Source organism: Callithrix jacchus, chromosome X, assembly GCF_049354715.1.
Source record: "Callithrix jacchus isolate 240 chromosome X, calJac240_pri, whole genome shotgun sequence".
Taxonomy (NCBI): domain Eukaryota; kingdom Metazoa; phylum Chordata; class Mammalia; order Primates; family Cebidae; genus Callithrix; species Callithrix jacchus.
Genome location: NC_133524.1, coordinates 32784467 through 32802363, shown reverse-complemented (window position 1 = coordinate 32802363; position 17897 = coordinate 32784467). Strand labels below are relative to the sequence as shown.

The 17897-nt window shown below is 36.6% G+C and overlaps 1 protein-coding gene across 20 annotated transcripts in view; it reads left to right on the top strand.

The window, feature by feature from the left end:
- Positions 1-17897, top strand: part of DMD (dystrophin) — a 2312475-nt gene that overhangs the window by 1467327 nt on the left and 827251 nt on the right. For all 20 annotated transcript variants that reach the window (XM_054251383.2, XM_035288503.3, XM_054251382.2 and 17 more), the window contains one exon: positions 16393-16540. In XM_054251383.2, coding sequence (XP_054107358.2) covers positions 16393-16540 — 148 coding nt within the window. The remainder of the gene's footprint in view (positions 1-16392; positions 16541-17897) is intronic.

The window sequence follows — 17897 nt, the reverse complement described above, 5'->3', positions numbered from 1 at the left end:
ATTCATGCAAACTTTATAGAAGTGTTCTGGTCAACTAGTAGCTTTCCTCTAAATGGTGAATCAGGGGTACCCAGGGTACTTCGGTTTTGTGGCTCCAACGTCTTTAACACATGGATTTCAAAATCACTGTGCTCTTGTACATTAAAATGAAAAAGAACAAGGAATATTACATATGTGGTGGTGGTTAGTGGAGGTGGGGTTATGAGCCAGGCTTCGCATTCATGAGCATCACTTTTGCTCACATTCCATTGCCTAGAACTCAACCACGTAGTCATACTAATGACAAGGGAGACTGGAAAATGGCAGCTAGCTGCACCATTAAGAAAATTGAGTAAACTTGTCTAATGAGCATTTAGCCAGTCCCTACCATGCAGTCTTTACTCAAATGCCCCCTTCTCCATGGGGCCTTCTATAATCACCCTTTATAAAATCACAACTGCTCAGCACCTTTCCCTCAATATTTCCATCCCTCTTTCATGCTTGATTGTTTTCCTCTATAGCATTTACTATATCACAATTTATATATTTTATTTCTTTATCTTGTTTACTGTCTGCCTCCCCTACCTCCCAATAGGATGTAAGGTCCATGAGTCTGGGATTGCTGCTGATATGCACAGCCATATCATTGGATACTAGTGGACAATCAATCAATGGCTGTTGCATTGTAATTAGCTATATGCTTCGCCTAGAAGTAGTCTCATCTGGTGACATGTTTACTCATAGATTGACATTAATTCTCTAATTTTTTCCCCAGAAAATTTGTCAAGGTAGTGTGTCAATAGAGAGAAATGAATTTGTCAGATGGCTCATCAAAAATTCTATTTTAAGTAGTCCCCCTGTGTACTCATAACGTTTTATACATACTTCTATCTTTATAAGCACATGGGCTTAGACACAATTCTAGGATTAAAACAGAAATCTCTCTATCCGTATTTTCCTTTTTTGTATCTCCTTTTATTATTTTCTACCTTTTTTTTTTCTTTGAGTGCTGTTAGTGAAGCACTAGGCTAAATCTTGGGTTTCTGAGGAAAGAATTTAATCCTCACAAACACACTATAAAGTGTTTTTTGTTCTAATTTTCAGAAAAGTAAACTGAGAGCTAAAGAGGTTAAGTAACTCTCCTGTGTTCACATACTCAGCTAATAACTGGCAGCATTTAGATTTGGACTTACTTTCCATACAGATATTTGCATTGATAACCTTCAGGTTTTCCCTCATTATTCTCCACATCTACCCTAAAGTTGCTAATCATTTCCTTAATAGTAAGGCATGAATGACTGAGAAATATTCATATATCGATTATATATAAGATTAGGGGGATAAATCCCCCTCAAGAGCACTTTATTCCCACAAGACACAAACTTTGCGCAAAATGAACAAATGTCTAATTGTATTACTCAAGCACTAACCAGGTATGGTAGATATGTTGGCCTACAAATAAAGTTGATGATTGGGTTCTGATTCTGATAATGTTTTATGGAGGTTATGGCCTGAGAAAGTTACTAGGTGTGCCTAGAAAGGAATGTTTTGTTTTGTTTTCTGTTTTGTTTTTCTCTCAGGGAGAGTCAACATATACTTGAATTCTTCTAAAGTTTCTCAAATGACAAGATAGTCATTCATTTTACTTCAATCAAAATAACAAAGTACTATCTGGAAAAGTACTGCCTAGACTTATTCTTAATTTATGCTTATTTTGGAGGCTTGTAGAAGTAACCTGATAGAGGAGGACAAAACACACACGCGCGCGCACACACACACGCACACACACACACACGGAGAAAACAAATTTAACACAGTTTAGGGATTGACTTTGGTGGTATGACATCATCATTTCAAGAGCTTGATGGCACTGTAAACAAGCTATGCAAAGAATACTGTTAAAAGTAACTCATTAAGTGGTAACATGGTATATCTCATAGACATATGGCACAGAAAAAAGATAAAACTTTCTTTACATAACATAAAACTGTATTTTGTTATATAAATGTGTGCTTGTGGCTTTGAATATAATTCCTAGTGAAACATTACTTATAGATTCAGCAGTACTGTACCTCAGGCCTCATGGGTGTAAGTAAAGATGATACCCTTTGAAAAACTGAGTTAGGTAACAATTAGTACAACCATGAAGATGAAAATTTCAGTGTTGAAGGTGCATGTGAAGAACTTGAACAAAACTGTTGTATGAAATATGAATGACGAAATGTGATCTAGTGATATAATTTTTTATACTATATAATTTTAAAGTAGTACAAAGAATCAAATGAATTAATTAATATATGTAAGCAGATGATAATTATATCTACATTTTCTAAAGTTTCTATGTTAAAAGTGATCAAAAAACTTGGAGAAAGTGACTTCTCATTTGGAAGATGGGATAGTCACCTTTAAATATACGATGTATCAATCTCTGGAACTTCAGTTTCTTCACTGAAAGCACATGAAAACCAATCCAAAGGATATATGGAATATTAAAAGAGATTAACTGTGAAACTATCTAGCACTTTGCCTGAAACACTTGTTAGCTCCCCCACCAAACTCATGCCATGTGATTTGGCAGATTGTTCCTCTTACCATAAAAGCAGCCCTACAGAAAATGTTCATTAAGAGTTAATGTTAAATTCACTGAATTTAGCAACACGAGTGCTCTTCCTTTCTGAGTATGCAAATCTCTCACCATCGTAATATGTGCTTCCTTTAATTGCATTAGGAACATTTGTAATGTAAATGGTAACAGAACCATTATTTCAAGCATAAGCCATTCTTTAAAAAGACACTAGATGGAATGGGATTGGGGGAGCCAAGATGGCCAAGAGAAGCCAGCACCAGAATGCAGCTCCCAGCGAATGAGACACAGAGGGCTAGAAGACTTCACGATTCTAAAGGAGGTGCTGGGTTCTTTTCTGTGGGACTGATAGGGCATTGGATTTCGGCCCAGGGAAGGAGCTGCGGGGCAGAGCAGCCTAGGGGGGCAAATCAAGATGGGATGGGAATGCATCACCACTGGAAACGTGCAGCTGGCTCAGAGGGTTGGGGTACTTAACCCCCTTGGCGCTCCGTTTCGATCCTGTGCTTACCTCATCCCTCCACCCTCAGTCCATGAGAGCCCTGCCAGATGGTGGGGCACCATGGGTAGTTGATGCAAATCTGAGCAGTTGCTACTGCTGGGCGTGGCAAGTTGTCACAGGGACCTGGGCAGGAGTTTGGACTAACGCCAGCCGGATGGACAATCCCAAAGAGGGATGCAGAGTTGAAAGCAGGGAAACAGACCTTAAGGCCTGGAAGGTCCCACCCCCAGAGAACTCAAACTGAAGCCCTTGCTAGAGAGCTTGGCAGCGAATACACCGCTTGACCCCAACCAGGAGGATAGAGCTCTGGGAGAGGCGCCATTGGGAAGGCGGGGCCAATCTCACCTGCAAACAAACTCCAAGGAAGGACCACCCACCCAGCAACCTGACTGAACCCGAGAGAGCCCAGCCACGCCCTCTACAGGCCAAAAAAGATACAGCTCCAACCTCAAAAGAAAAAAACCTGCACTCAGAGACTCCTCCTGAAATCACCAACTTTAAAGATTAAAGGGAGATAAATCCACAAAGATGGGAAAGCACCAGCGCAAAAAGGATGAAACCACCAAAGAACAGAACACCTCTTCTCCTTCCAGGGATCACAACTCTTCACCATCAAGGGAATAAAAAAAGACAGAAAATGAATCTGATGAATTGACAGAAGCAGGCTTCAGAAGCTGGGTAATAACAAACTTCTCTGAGTCAAAAGACCATGTTCTAACCCAATGCAAAGAAACTAAGGACCTTGAAAAAAGGTTAGACGAAATGCTAACTAGAATAACCAGCTTAGAGAAGAACATAAACGACTTGATGGAGCTGAAAAACACAGCATGAGAACTTCACGAGGCATACACAAGTTTCAACAGCCAAATAGATCAAGCAGAAGAAAGGATATCAAAGATAGAAGATGAAATCAATGAAATAAAATGAGAAGGCAAGATCAGAGAAAAAAGAGTGAAATGAACAAAGCCTCCAAGAACTATGGGACTATATGAAAAAACCTAATCTACACTTGATCGGTGTACCTGAATGTGACAGAGAAAAAGGAATCCAAGATGGAAAACACTCTTCAGGATATAATCCAAGATAACTTTCCCAACATAACAAGGTAGGCCAACATTCAAATCCAGGAAATACAGAGAACACCACAAAGATATTTCTCAGGAAGAGCAACCCAAGGCACATAGTTGTCAGATTCACCAGGGTTGAAATGAAGGAAAAAATCCTAAGGACAGCCAGAGAGAAAGGTGGAGTCACCCACAAAGGAAAGACCATGAGACTCACAGCAGATCTCTTGGCAGAAACCCTGCAAGCTAGAAGGGAGTGGAGGCCAATATTCAACATCTTTAAAGAAAAGAACTTTCAATACAAAATTTCATATCTGGCCAAACTAAGCTTCATAAATGAAGGCGCAATTCCTGAGAGATTTCATCGCTACAAGACCTGACTTACAGGAGCTACTGAAGGAGGTACTAAACAGGGAAAGGAACAACTAGTACCAGCCAGTGCAAAAACATACCAAATGGTAAAGAATAATGATGCAATGAAGGAGCCACATCGATTAATGGGCAAATCAAGCCAGTAACAAAATGGCAGGATCAAATTCAAACTTAACAATATTTACATTGAATGTAAATGGCCTAAACGGCCCAATCAAAAGACACAGACTGGCAAACTGGATAAAAAGTCAAGACCCATGGGTGTGCTGTATTCAGGAGACCCACCTCACCTGCAAAGACTCACATAAACTCAAAATAAAGGGATGGAAGAAGAATTACTAAGCAAACGGAGAGCAAAAATAAGCAGGGGTAGCAATCCTAGTCTCCGATAAAATGGACTTTAAACCAATGAAGATCAATAGAGACAAAGAATGGCATTATATAATGGTAAAAGGATCAATACAACAAGAACAGCTACCTATCCTAAATATGAATGCACCCAATGCAGGAGCACCCAGATACATAAAGCAAGTTGTTAATGACTTACAAAGACACTTAGACTTCTGCACAATAATAGTGGTAGATTTTAACACTCCACTGACAATATTGGACAGATCAATGAGACCGAAAGTCAACAAGAATATCCAGGACTTGAGCTCAGATTTGGACCAAGTGGACCTAATAAACACTTACAGGACACTCCACCCCAAATCCACAGAATACACTTTATTCTCAGGACCACATTGCACTTACTCCAAAATAGACCACATAATTGGAAGTAAATCACTCCTCAGCAAATGCAAAAGAATGGAAATCATAACAAACAGTCTCTCAGACCACAGCACAATCAAATTAGAACTCACGATTAAGAAAAGCATTGATACACAATCACATGGAAACTGAACAACTTGCTCCTGAATGATGAATGGATAAACAGTGAAATGCAGGCAGAAATAAAAATGTTCTTTGAAACCAACGAAAATGAAGACACAACATACCACATCCTATGGGACACATTTAAAGCAGTGTCTAGAGGGAAATTTATAGCAATAAATGTCCACATGAGAAAAAAAAGATCTAAAATCAGCACCCTATCATCAAAATTGAAAGAGCTAGAGGAGCAATATTAAAAAAAAATCAAAGGTAGCAGAAGACAAAAAATAAATAAGATGAAAGCAGAACTGAAGGAGATAGAGACAGAAAAAAACCCTTCAAAAAATCAATAAATCCAGGAGCTGGTTTTTTGAAAAGATCAACAAAATAGACTGCTAGCTAGACTAATAAAAAAGAAAAGGGAGAAGAATCAAATAGATGCAATAAAAAGCGATCAAGAGGAGATCACCACTGATTCCTCCGAAATACAAACTACAATCAGAGATTACTACACATAACTCTATGCACTAAACCAGTAAATCTGAAAGAAATGGTTAAATTCCTGGACACTTGCACACTCCCAAGACTAAGCCAAGAAAAAGTTGAAATCCTGAATAGACCAATAACAAGGTCTGAAGTTGACGCAGCAATTAATAGCCTACCAACCAAAAAAAGCTCATGTCCAGATGGGTGCACAGCTGAATTCTACCAGACATACAAAGAGGAGCTGGTACCATTCCTGTTGAAATTATTCCAAACAATACAAAAAGAGGGAATCCTCCCTAACTCTTTTTATGAGACCAACATCATCCTGATACCAAAATCTGGCAGAGACACAACTAAAAAAGAAAACTACAGGCCAATATCCATGATGAACATTGATGCAAAAATCTTCAATAAAATACTGGCAAACTGAATCCAACAGCACATCAAAAAGCTTATCCATCACAACCAAGTAGGCTTCATCCCGGGGATGCAAGGCTGGTTCAACATACACAAATCTATAAATGTAATCCACCACATAAACAGAACAAAATACAAAAACCACATGATTATCTCAATAGATGTAGACAAGGCCTTTGACAAAATTCAACAGCCCTGTATGCTAAAAACTCTCAATAAACTAGGTAATGATGGAATGTATGTCTCAAAACAATAAAAGCTATTTATGACAAACCCACAGCCAATATCATACTGAATGGGCAAAAATTAGAAGCATTCCCTTTAAAAACTGGCACTAGACAAGGATGCCCTCTCTCACCATTCCTATTCAATATAGTACTGGAAGTTCTAGCCAGAGAAATCAGGCAAGAAAAAGAAATAAAGGGCATTCAATTAGGAAAAGAAGTCAAATTGTCCCTATTTGCAGACAATATGATTGTATATTTAGAAGACCTCATCGCCTCAGCCCAAAACCTCCTCAAGCTGATAAGCAACTTTGGCAAAGTCTCAGGATACAAAATCGGTGTGCAGAAATCACAAGCAGTCCTATACACCAATAACAAACAAACAGCCAAATCATGAGGGAACTCCCATTTACAATTGCTACAAAGAGAATAAAATACCTAGGAATAAAGCTAACAAAGGAAGTAAAAGATCTCTTCAAGGAGAACTACAAACCACTCCTCAAGGAAAGAAGAAAGGACACAAGCAGATGGAAAAACATTCCATGCTTACTGTTAGGAAGAATGAATATTGTGAAAATGGCCATACTGCCCCAAATAATTTATAGATTCAATGCTATCCACATCGAGCTACCATTGTCCTTCTTCACAGAACTGGAAAAAAAAACATTTTAAACTTCATATGGAAAAAAAGGAGAGCCTACATAGCCAACACAATCCTAAGCAAAAAGAACAAAGCTGGAGGCATCATGCTGCCTGACTTCAAACTATACTACAAGGCTACAGTAATCAAAACAACATGGTACTGATACCAAAACAGAGATATAGACCAATGGAACAGAATGGAGACCTCAGAAGCAATGCCACACACCTACAACCATCTGATCTTTGACAAACCCAACAAAAAAGGCAATGGAAAAAGGATTCCCTGTTTAATAAATGGTGTTGGGAAAACTGGCTAGCCATATGCAGGAAGATGAAAGTGGACTCTTTCCTTATACTTTATACAAAAATGAACTCCAGATTGATTAAAGACCTAACACCATAAAAACTCTAGAAGAAAACCTAGGCAAAACCATTCATGACATAGGCATAAGCAAAGACTTCATGACTAAAACACCAGAAGCAATAGCAACAAAAGCCAAAATAGACAAATGGGATCTAATTAAACTTAAGAGCTTCTGCACAGCAAAAGAAACAATCATTAGTGTAAACTGGCAACCAACAGAATGGGAAAAAATTTTGCAATCTACCCATCAGACAAAGGGCTAATATCCAGAATCTACAAAGAACTAAAGCAGATTTACAGGGTGAAAAAAAAAACATTCATAAGTGGGCAAAAGATATGAACAGACACTTTTCAAAAGAAGACAAATACGTGCCAGTGAACATATAAAAAAATGCTCAGTATCACTAGTCATTAGAGAAATGCAAATCAAAACCACTTTGAGATACCATCTCAGGCCAGTTAGAATGGCGATCATTAAAAAATTGAGAGACAACAGATGCTGGAGAGGATGTGGAGAAATAGGAACACTTTTACACTGTTGGTGGGAGTGAAAATTAGTTCAACCATTGTGGAAGACAGTGTGGCAATTCATCAAGGATCTAGACATAGAAATTCCATTTGACCCACCAATCCCATTACTGGGTATATATCCAAAGGATTATAAATTGTTCTATTATAAAGACACATGCACATGTATGTTCATTGCGGCACTGTTTATGATAGCGAAGACCTGGAACCAATCCAAATGCCCATCGATGATAGACTGGTTAAAGAAAATGTGGCACATATACACCATGGAATACTATGCAGCCATAAAAATGATGAGTTCATGTCCTTTGTAGACACACAGATGAACCTAGAAATCATCATTCTTAGCAAACTGACACAAGAACAGAAAACCAAACACTGCATGTTTTCACTCATAGGCAGGTGATGAACAATGAGAACACTTGGACACAGGGAAGAGAACAAGGATCACAGGGATAGATGAGGGGGTGGAGGAGAGGGGTGGGGAGATGGGGAGGAGGGGGAGGGATAACACTGGGAGAAATGTCTGATGTAGGCAACAGCGGGGGGTGGGGGGGATGGAGACAGCAAACCACCACGGCATGTATGTACCTATGCAACAGTCCTGCAAGATGCAGGACGTGCACATGTACCCCAGAGCCCAAATGCAATAATAAAAAAACAAAATGTTAAATGTCTAAATGTATTGAAATGCTTCTAAAAGTAAAATATTTAGCACTTATTTGCAGATGGGTAATGTTAAATATCCCGTTTATTATTATTGCTACCACTTGTCTGAATAAATCCTACCATAAGCATTAAGCTAATCGGTAAACAAAGAAATAACACTTCATGTGATGAATGCCAATATAAAGCATGCTTAAACTGTTCTGTCGAGAGACAAGCCTGGAAATGCTAGCTGTGTTTCTTTGCTTTTCTGCAATCATCTGAATACATAAATTCAAATTGCAGCTTATAAAACTTCAAATCGAGGCTTTTGAAATTTCAGAAAACACATGTGCTTGGAAAAGCAGATTATAACAAGGTCCTGGTGGGATTTTGTCACCATCTTTTTTACATTTCAAAGTATTAAAAAACACAAAATCTAGATAAGAAATGACTACCCAATGTTTTCATATTTAAAAGATGGTGTATTTTTTTATTGCATTTTAGGTTTTGGGGTACATGTGCAGAACGTGCAAAATAGTTGTATAGGTACACACATGGCAGTGTGTTTTGCTGCCTTCCTGCCCTTCACCCATATTTGGCATTTCTCCCCAGGCTATCCCTCCCCAGCTGCCCGCCCCCCGCTGTCCCTCCCCATTTCCCCCAATAGACCCTGATGTGTAGTACTCCCTTGACAGATTTTCAACAACATGTATCTAAATCCTTAGGATTCCCATTGTTAACTTTTCATTCTTATTCCAGCAGATATGATCCAAAATGTATAAACAAATGTGTTTATTGTTGGGTTATTCATTATAATAAAAAAATCAAACAAAATTCCTAATAACACAATAATGGTGAAATATAGGGTACCCATATATATTTTATTACTAGGATCTTAAAAATCAATTTTTCAAAGAGTAATTAATGACCTACAGAGATATGGTAGAATAATAAATGAAGAAAATTCACATATAATGTTTACAGAGTTTGATCTTAGTAACATGTCTAAATCTCAACTATAATGAATAAATAGATATTCCTTTGATGGATAGTCTTGATAGAAAAAAATACACAAATAATTTGAGACATATTAGAGGAAAGGGGAATATTTGATTTAGACTTTTCTAAACTTGAGTTTGATTATTATTATTTTTTGGTTTGATATTATTTTTTTTCTGCTCTTTAAATTGTTGTTTATTTGGGGGGCTTGGGGTGTTCTTTACCTTAAAATTGTCTCTTTCTAGATGAAAGTTAAAAATGTTTAAGAGCCTTGCCAGTGTGTCTAGGTTTTTCAAATGTAATCAGATTTTAGCAAGATTTTGCTTAACTAAAAGTGTTCAGAACACTGTGCAAAATCATCTGGTGTCAAATAGTAATGGAGGCAATGATTTGCAAAATAGTAAAGATAGAGAAAAAGATGAGACATACCCTCAAAATCTAGTCCCAACGAATTAAATCAGCTTGAAATATTTAAATACATAAAGGATGCCTACACTAGAAGTTTTATTCCACATTTGATTCTAAGGTCGGAATCTGAGGGGAAATGGTGCTATTCCACATTCTAAAACAAACTGCCAGCAATCCAAACAAACCACTTCCGATTGGGAAGCAACATGTGTATTATCTCTATTTCCGGCCATTTCCAGCCTCCTCTGTACTCCATGTCCCAGGAAAGATTAAGTAGACTGACATAGGAAGGGGTAGTAAGCTTTGTGGGGAGTGCAGTTTCTGTGGTAAGGGACAGTTCCATCCCTTCACTGCTTTCAACTCTCTGAAGTCAAAAGTAGACACTTTGAGAGAATCACTGAGATTAAGTATGTTGACTCCAAGAAGGAAAAAGCATCCCCTCACTTCACTGAATGTTTGGAATCTGGAGAACACCTTCCCAGGTCTGTGTAGCTTTTGGCGAGGCTAGAAGAGCACCCTAGGTATTCCTTTGGTTTTCCATAGGTAAGCACTTAGAGTGGAAGGAGAGAGGAACCATAAGGTTAGCCATACATAAGAAATCAACAAAAGGCCAGGAAATTGAGTTATTCCTATTTTCAATTTTAAAAAGAGAGAATTGTCAGTGATTAAACTTCATAAAGCAAAGCAAGAATGGACTCCGAAAATAGCAAACATGAAATGTTAATTATTAGTTCAAAAGTTAGTTTGCAGTGTTTTCTCTGCCAACTGATTGCTAATGGCTTAAGTCCTTATTTCCAGCTTTCCTCTCTCCCTAAGCTCTAGATCTCTTGACTTTTTAAACTAGTACTTTCCTCAAAATGTATGAGACAACAAAATATACTCTCAGCTGAACTAAATAGCATTTGTGTTCCCAGCCAGATAAGCTAGAAGTACTCCTAGATCAGATGTTACATTCAGGATAAGTTAAAAACAGACTCTGATCCCAATGGCCCAGGAATGAACCAGGATCAACCATTTATTATCTGTATGACCATGGGGAAAAAATACTAAGCTTCATTTTGTGCTATCTGTAAGTGATGAGATATTTGATACTCAGCTAAGTTTCTGCCATGTATTAAGTACTCATAATAGTTAACTACAAATACTGACCACTCACTCTCCTTCTATCAGCAAATCCTACTGACTCTATCAGCAAATCCTACTGATTCTCCTTCTTCATTGCAAACTTTTCCTGTCATCTCCTTTTTCCTTGCTACAACTTCGTGCATTACACCTTCATTACTTTATTTCCTGGCAGATTGTGATAGTCTAATGAATGATTTCTGTCTATTGTCTTATCACACTTACCGAGAATCATCTCCCACAGAGTAGCTGGAGTGAGCTTTTAACGAAACAAATATTTTTACTACTAAAAGCCTTTAGGTAATTCATCTAGTTCATTACCTAAAGTTTAAAGCAGTAAGCAACATTCTAGGTGCTTCTGAACCCAGATTCTAACCACCTCACTGGCTTCATCTTCTAACCCTTCCTCCATAAATCTCGAATAATTTGCTAAACCATAATATCAAATAAACTAGTTTGTACATGGATGGAAGGCATCAAAATATTTTTATTGACAAAAATTCATATAATAAAACACTAATGCTACTGGAAATTGAAGCCAAAACGTTATCAATTCTATTAATGGAAAATAAACTCAAGCATCAGGTAAGTAATGCCATAATAAAATTCAGATAACAGTTATTTGTCATTACATTAAGACTTAAAACAAGAATTCTGAAACAACCAACAGCCTGGTAATAGCCACAAGAACCTACATCTCTATGGGAGGTTCTGCAAACTAACCAAATTCCGCCTATTCTAAGCTGCACATTTTACAACGTTAACATCACTGAAATAAGGGCAAGCTTTCCTCTTTTCATGTTGGTCAGGACACACATGGCTTAGAAGAAAATGACAGAGACAGTAATTGGAGCCCTCTTAAGAAATGCTAGGAGGGCCGGTGCAGTGGCTCACGTCTGTAATCCCAACACTTTAGGAGGCTGAGGTGGGAGGATCATTTGAGCCCAGAAGTTTGAGACCAGCCTGAATGGGCAACGAAGTGGGACCCCATAGCTAATAAAAAACAAAACAAAACAAAAATAACAACAACAAAATAAAAACAGAAAGTTTAGGTGGTTGTGGTTGTGTGTGCATCTGTAGGACCAGCTACTGGGGAGGCTCAGCTGGGAGGATCACTTGAGCAGGGAAGTCGAGGCTGCTTGTAAGCTATGAAGGTGCCACTGTATACTCTAGCCTGGGCAACAGAAGGAGACCCTGTCTCCCAAAAAAAAAATTAATTAATTAAAAAAAGAAATGCTGCATCATTAACTCTCTTGATGCCACAGAGGATGATATGGTGTGGGAAAAGACAGACACCTGTGACTCTGAAGGGATAAATAATACAGGAAAGTCAGCCTCTAAATGTGAAGGTGTTTTAGAAATATCTCAACCAAATTTTTTCATTTATATTTTACTTTTCATACATATGAAAGTGGGACCTATGACAAAACTAACAATAAATGTAAAAGAACAAGAGTAATAGCAAAATAAAACCTTTAAGTGATAAGTGTCATAGTTTAGTCACAGCATTCTTCTCCACTTCTCCATCCTCTACCTCACTGGTACTGTATCGTCGTGATTAAATGAGACGATATTTCACAATCAATATTTCAAAGGATTAAGATTATTTTATTTCAAAATAACTAAAAGAGAGGACTTGGAATGTTCCTCACACAAAGAAATAATAAATGCCAAAAGTGATGGATACCTTAATTACCCTGATTTTATCGTTACACTTTGTATGCTTGTATTAAAGTATCACATGTGCCCCACAAATATACACAACTATTTAAAAGAAAAAGAAACATTTTTAAAAATTAAAAATAGAACAGAAATTTATGAAAGATTAAAAAGAATGCTGGGATACATTATTAATTCACTCAACAATTATTTATCCTGTGCCAGGAATTGTTTCAGGAGCAAGAATTGCAGCAGTAAACAAAACACACAAAAATTCTTGCCCTCAGGAAGCTTTGTTTCATGTGTGAGATAGATAACACAACAAATAAATAACAAAATTAATAGAATATGCTAATTTTAAGAACTAAAGAGAAAGATCAGAGAGAAAAAATAGAAATTTGGCAGGGAGATGCTATTTTAACTAGGGTCGTTAAGGAAGGCTTACAGGAGGTGAGGGAGCCAACCATGTTTGATATTTCAGGGAAGGACTTTCTAGGCAAAAAGAAGAGCAGGTGCAACGGCTCAGAAACAGGAACCCATCTAGTGTATTAGAGGAACAGAGCCAAGGGTGCCAGTGACTCTCAGGAAGGATAAAAGCAAGTAAAACTAGATGGGAATGTGGTCGAGAGATAGAAAGAGGGAATCATCAGGTCTTATAGATCAGTGCTATTCAACAAAAAAATTATATGAATTCCAGATATAATCCAATTTTTCTAGTTGCCACATTAAATGGTAGAAGATAGGTGTGATTAATATTAATCCATTTTATTTAAATCAATATATTAAAAATACTATAATTTCAACCTATATGTAACATATGCATTATTAATGTGATATTATATATTATGTTTTAAATAATTTTAAATAGACTTTTTAGAGCAATTCTACATTCATGGCAGAACTGAGCAGGAGGTAGAGATCTTTTTTGTATACAAAGTATTCGAAATCTGGTGTGTATTTCACACTTACAGCTCATCTCAATTTGTACTAGCCACATCTCAAGTGCTCAGTAGCCACATATAATAGTGCCTACCATCTTGAACAGCACAAATCTGGACCTTTGTAGAGCAATATAATGACTTTGGCTTTTGTGGTGAGTGAATTCGAAGGGCATGGAAGAATTTTGAGTGTAGGGATGGCACAGTCTGGCTTGGGTGTTCAACAGATACCTCTTGCTTCTGTGTTAAGCATGTACAACTGTAATTGGATTATTTGTAACACAAAGGATAAATGCTTGAGGGTATGGATACCCCATTCTCCATAACATGCTTATTTCACATTGCATGCCTGTTTCAAAACCTCTCATGTACCCTACAAATACACATACCTACTATGTCCCCACAAAAATAAAGACAATAAAACATACATATTTGTAAAATAAATGAATAAATGTATACATAAATTTAAAAGAGAATAGAGGGATGAACGTAACTTTACATGTCTGAAAACAGACTTTAAACAAGCTCATTAAATATAACAACTGAAGATAGACAAGCATAAGTCCAATAACCAGATTCTGATTTAGAGAATGATTGTAACTGTAGTTCTTTCAAGGCCATCTTTAAACAGGCTGCTTCTTATTCCTGCAACATGCTGATATATCTTCATGCTTCAAGACTCAGATCATTATCTTCTCTGGGATATCTCCCAAGCACTGCCCCAGAAATAACTTCTCCTCCTACAATACTTAATCATAATCCTTGGCTTACAGGCTTGTTTCTTCTCATTGACTATAAAATCCTCAAGACAAGGTATATAACACATACATCTTTAATCCTAATGCCCAGTAGAGTTCTTGGAAGATAGTAAGCTCTCAATACACATTTGTTAATAGGAAGCAAAACATTTTTTAGCTAATCATTCAAAAAGTGGAATTATCACAAATGTCCATCGAAAGTACTATATGTACACAATTAAATGCTATACAGCCAGGTGAATGAACAAACTAAAATTATATGCATCGTAGATTATTATAAAGATAATTTTGAATGAAAAACGCAAGACACAAAGGAGTATAAGCCATATGATTCCATTTTCATAATAATCAGTGCAGGCAAAACAAAGTTGACAGGGTATGGGTTATACTTGGAGGTAGTGACTGCGAAGGGGTAAGAGGAGATTTCTGGGATTCTGATAATATTCTATTTCCTTCTCTGGTTGTACAGTGTGTCCAATTTTTAAAACACCATTGAGCTATACAGTTAAATTGTGCACTGTCCTCTACATATATTATACTTAAAAGCTTCCACAGAATATATACATAGTTTCTAAAAGACAACAAAACAAAAAATTTTAAATTATTTTAAGCACAAACAATTTTGTTCAGCTGTCTTACAATTCAATATATAAGAATAAATGTATGGCTAATTAGCATAGAGTATATGCATTTTCATAATTAAAACTTCCATGAGTACAACATATGTTAAGTATTTTAAATCAGTTTTTCTCTTTCCTCAAATAAGGCTGTGAGTCATAATTTGGAAAACAGTTCAGCATGTAATAATTTGGTGTTTTTATTTTAAACCAAGCTGAAGCCACACAGAGCAGAACTGCTCCACTGAGCCCTATCCAAATCCTTGACCCACAGAATCAGGAGCAGATAAAATGGTTGCTACTTAAACAAAACAGAACCTTGTTTATATTTTTGTCTCAGAATTTTCAATAAGTATACTTTAATTAATCATTTTAAAACCTGCAGCTTTAGATTATATACTTCTTTTAGGTGGTTTTCAACCAGGGACAATTTTGTCCCCACCCCACCCCCAAACTCCCCAGCATATTTGGCAATGCCTTGAAACATTTCTTGTTGTCTCTGCTCACAGGTAAGGCACTGCTACTGTTATTCAGTGTGTACAACAGGCCAGGGATACTGCTAAACACCCTACAATGCACAGGATAACCCCTCACGGGAAAGAATTATCCAAACTTAAATGTTAGTAATGCTAAAGTTGAGAAACCTTGCTCTGATATAATGTTAGATTGATTGATGATTGATTGATTGATCAATTTGAGGTGGAGTCTCGCTCTGTTGCTCAGGCTGGAATTCAGTGATGTGATCTCAGCTCACTGCAGCCTCTGCCTTACAGGTTCAAGTGATTCTCCTGCCTCAGCCTCCACAGTAGCTGAGATTACAGACACCTGCCAACAAGCCTGACTAATTTTTATATTTTTAGTAGAGATGGGGTTTTACCATATTTGCCAGGCTGGTTGCGAACTCCTGACCTTAAGTGATTGGCCCACATCGGCATCCCAAAGTGCTAGGATTACAGGCATGAGCCACTGCGCCCTGCTAGGAATTTTTACATTAGAATTTTTCTTGATCAACTTTAATCTCTTATCATTTAGAGATTCTTGAAATATTGAAATTCCCTTGTTCAAAGTGAATTTTCTTAGATTATGTATTGTTAACATCTTTTAAATTGCTTATTTTTAAATTGTTTGCCATGTTTGTTTTCCAATTTGCAGTAAAAAATATTTTGAGAAACATGTTCTTTATAACAATTTTATTCTTCTTTCTCCAGGCTAGAAGAACAAAAGAATATCTTGTCAGAATTTCAAAGAGATTTAAATGAATTTGTTTTATGGTTGGAGGAAGCAGATAACATTGCTAGTATCCCACCTGAACCTGGAAATGAGCAGCAACTGAAAGAAAAGCTTGAGCAAGTCAAGGTAATTTTACTTTCTCAAATTCCCCAGGGCCTACTTGTATAAAGAAGTATATGAATCTATGTTTTAATTTAATCATTGGTTTTCTGCCCATTAGGTTATTTATAGTTCCTTGCTAAAGTGTTTTTCTCACTTTATTTTGTCTTAACCCTGCAGTTCTCAACCAGTGCATATATGAACATATGTATGTGTGTGTGTGTGTGTGTGTGTGTGTGTGTGTGTGTGTATTCCTCAAATAAGTTTGGGAGGTGTGTGTATATATATACATATATATATATGTATGTATATATATACATATATATATATGTATGTATATATATACCTCAAATAAGGTACATACACACACACATACATATAAATATATATATACACATACACAAATATCTAAAGGTACATAATGCACAGTTTTTTCTTAAAAAGTGATTTGAATTTAATTTTAGATTTATTTGAGAACTTTACAACTTCAAATAATTTTAAAAACTGATTAGTTTGTGGAATCATAAAATCTAAATCTAAATGGGAATTATTTTTTAATCTGTCCTGGTCTACATACCTGGTGATTTGAGAATCGTCTTTTAAAAGAAAAATCCCTTTTCTTAGGGAAGATCTGAATTGTTAAATCAATCTCACTACTTCAGCCTCTAATTAAAGGCATTATATTCCCCTGAAGCAATGTTTAATTTTAGCTTATTTGTCTGGGGGTGTGGGACGTGGTGTTGGTTCACATTCCGTTTGGTTGAATAGACATCCAGCTTATTCTAGTGGCTTTTCATGCCTTCCTACTGTGATGTTATTACTGATTACTTCCCTTGGCCAACTGAAATGCTCTGATTGTACAGTTGGATTAACTTTCGTGGTTTTAATTTTAGGAAAGCAATGCTTTTGGATCTATTTCATTTTAATTGTTGAACAGAAGGTGAAAGGGGAAGAGAAATTAATGTTTTATCATTCGCTATTATGTGCCAGGCATTAGAGATATTTACATCCACTATTTTATTTAATCTTCATATCAAACTTTGACAATGGTTGCTCTTATCCTCATTTACAAGGTCACATATCAAAAGGAAATGAAATTGCTCCTTTATCAATGATTCAGTTGGTTTACACATGTAGAGTCCATTGTCAAACATTTATTTCTATGAAACAAGAAATTTACACCTGAACAAGAGATAAAGTATAAAAATAAAATATGACAATACAAATTAAAACAAATATGGAGCACTGACAATACATCAGATGTTTTACTAGGTATTAGATACTCAAAAAAAAAAAAAAAGAATGGGAATCATTTGAAGACGGTTATACCCTAGAACAATGAACTCAGTCTATTCTTGGAAATTATCTTTCCTAAATATATTGA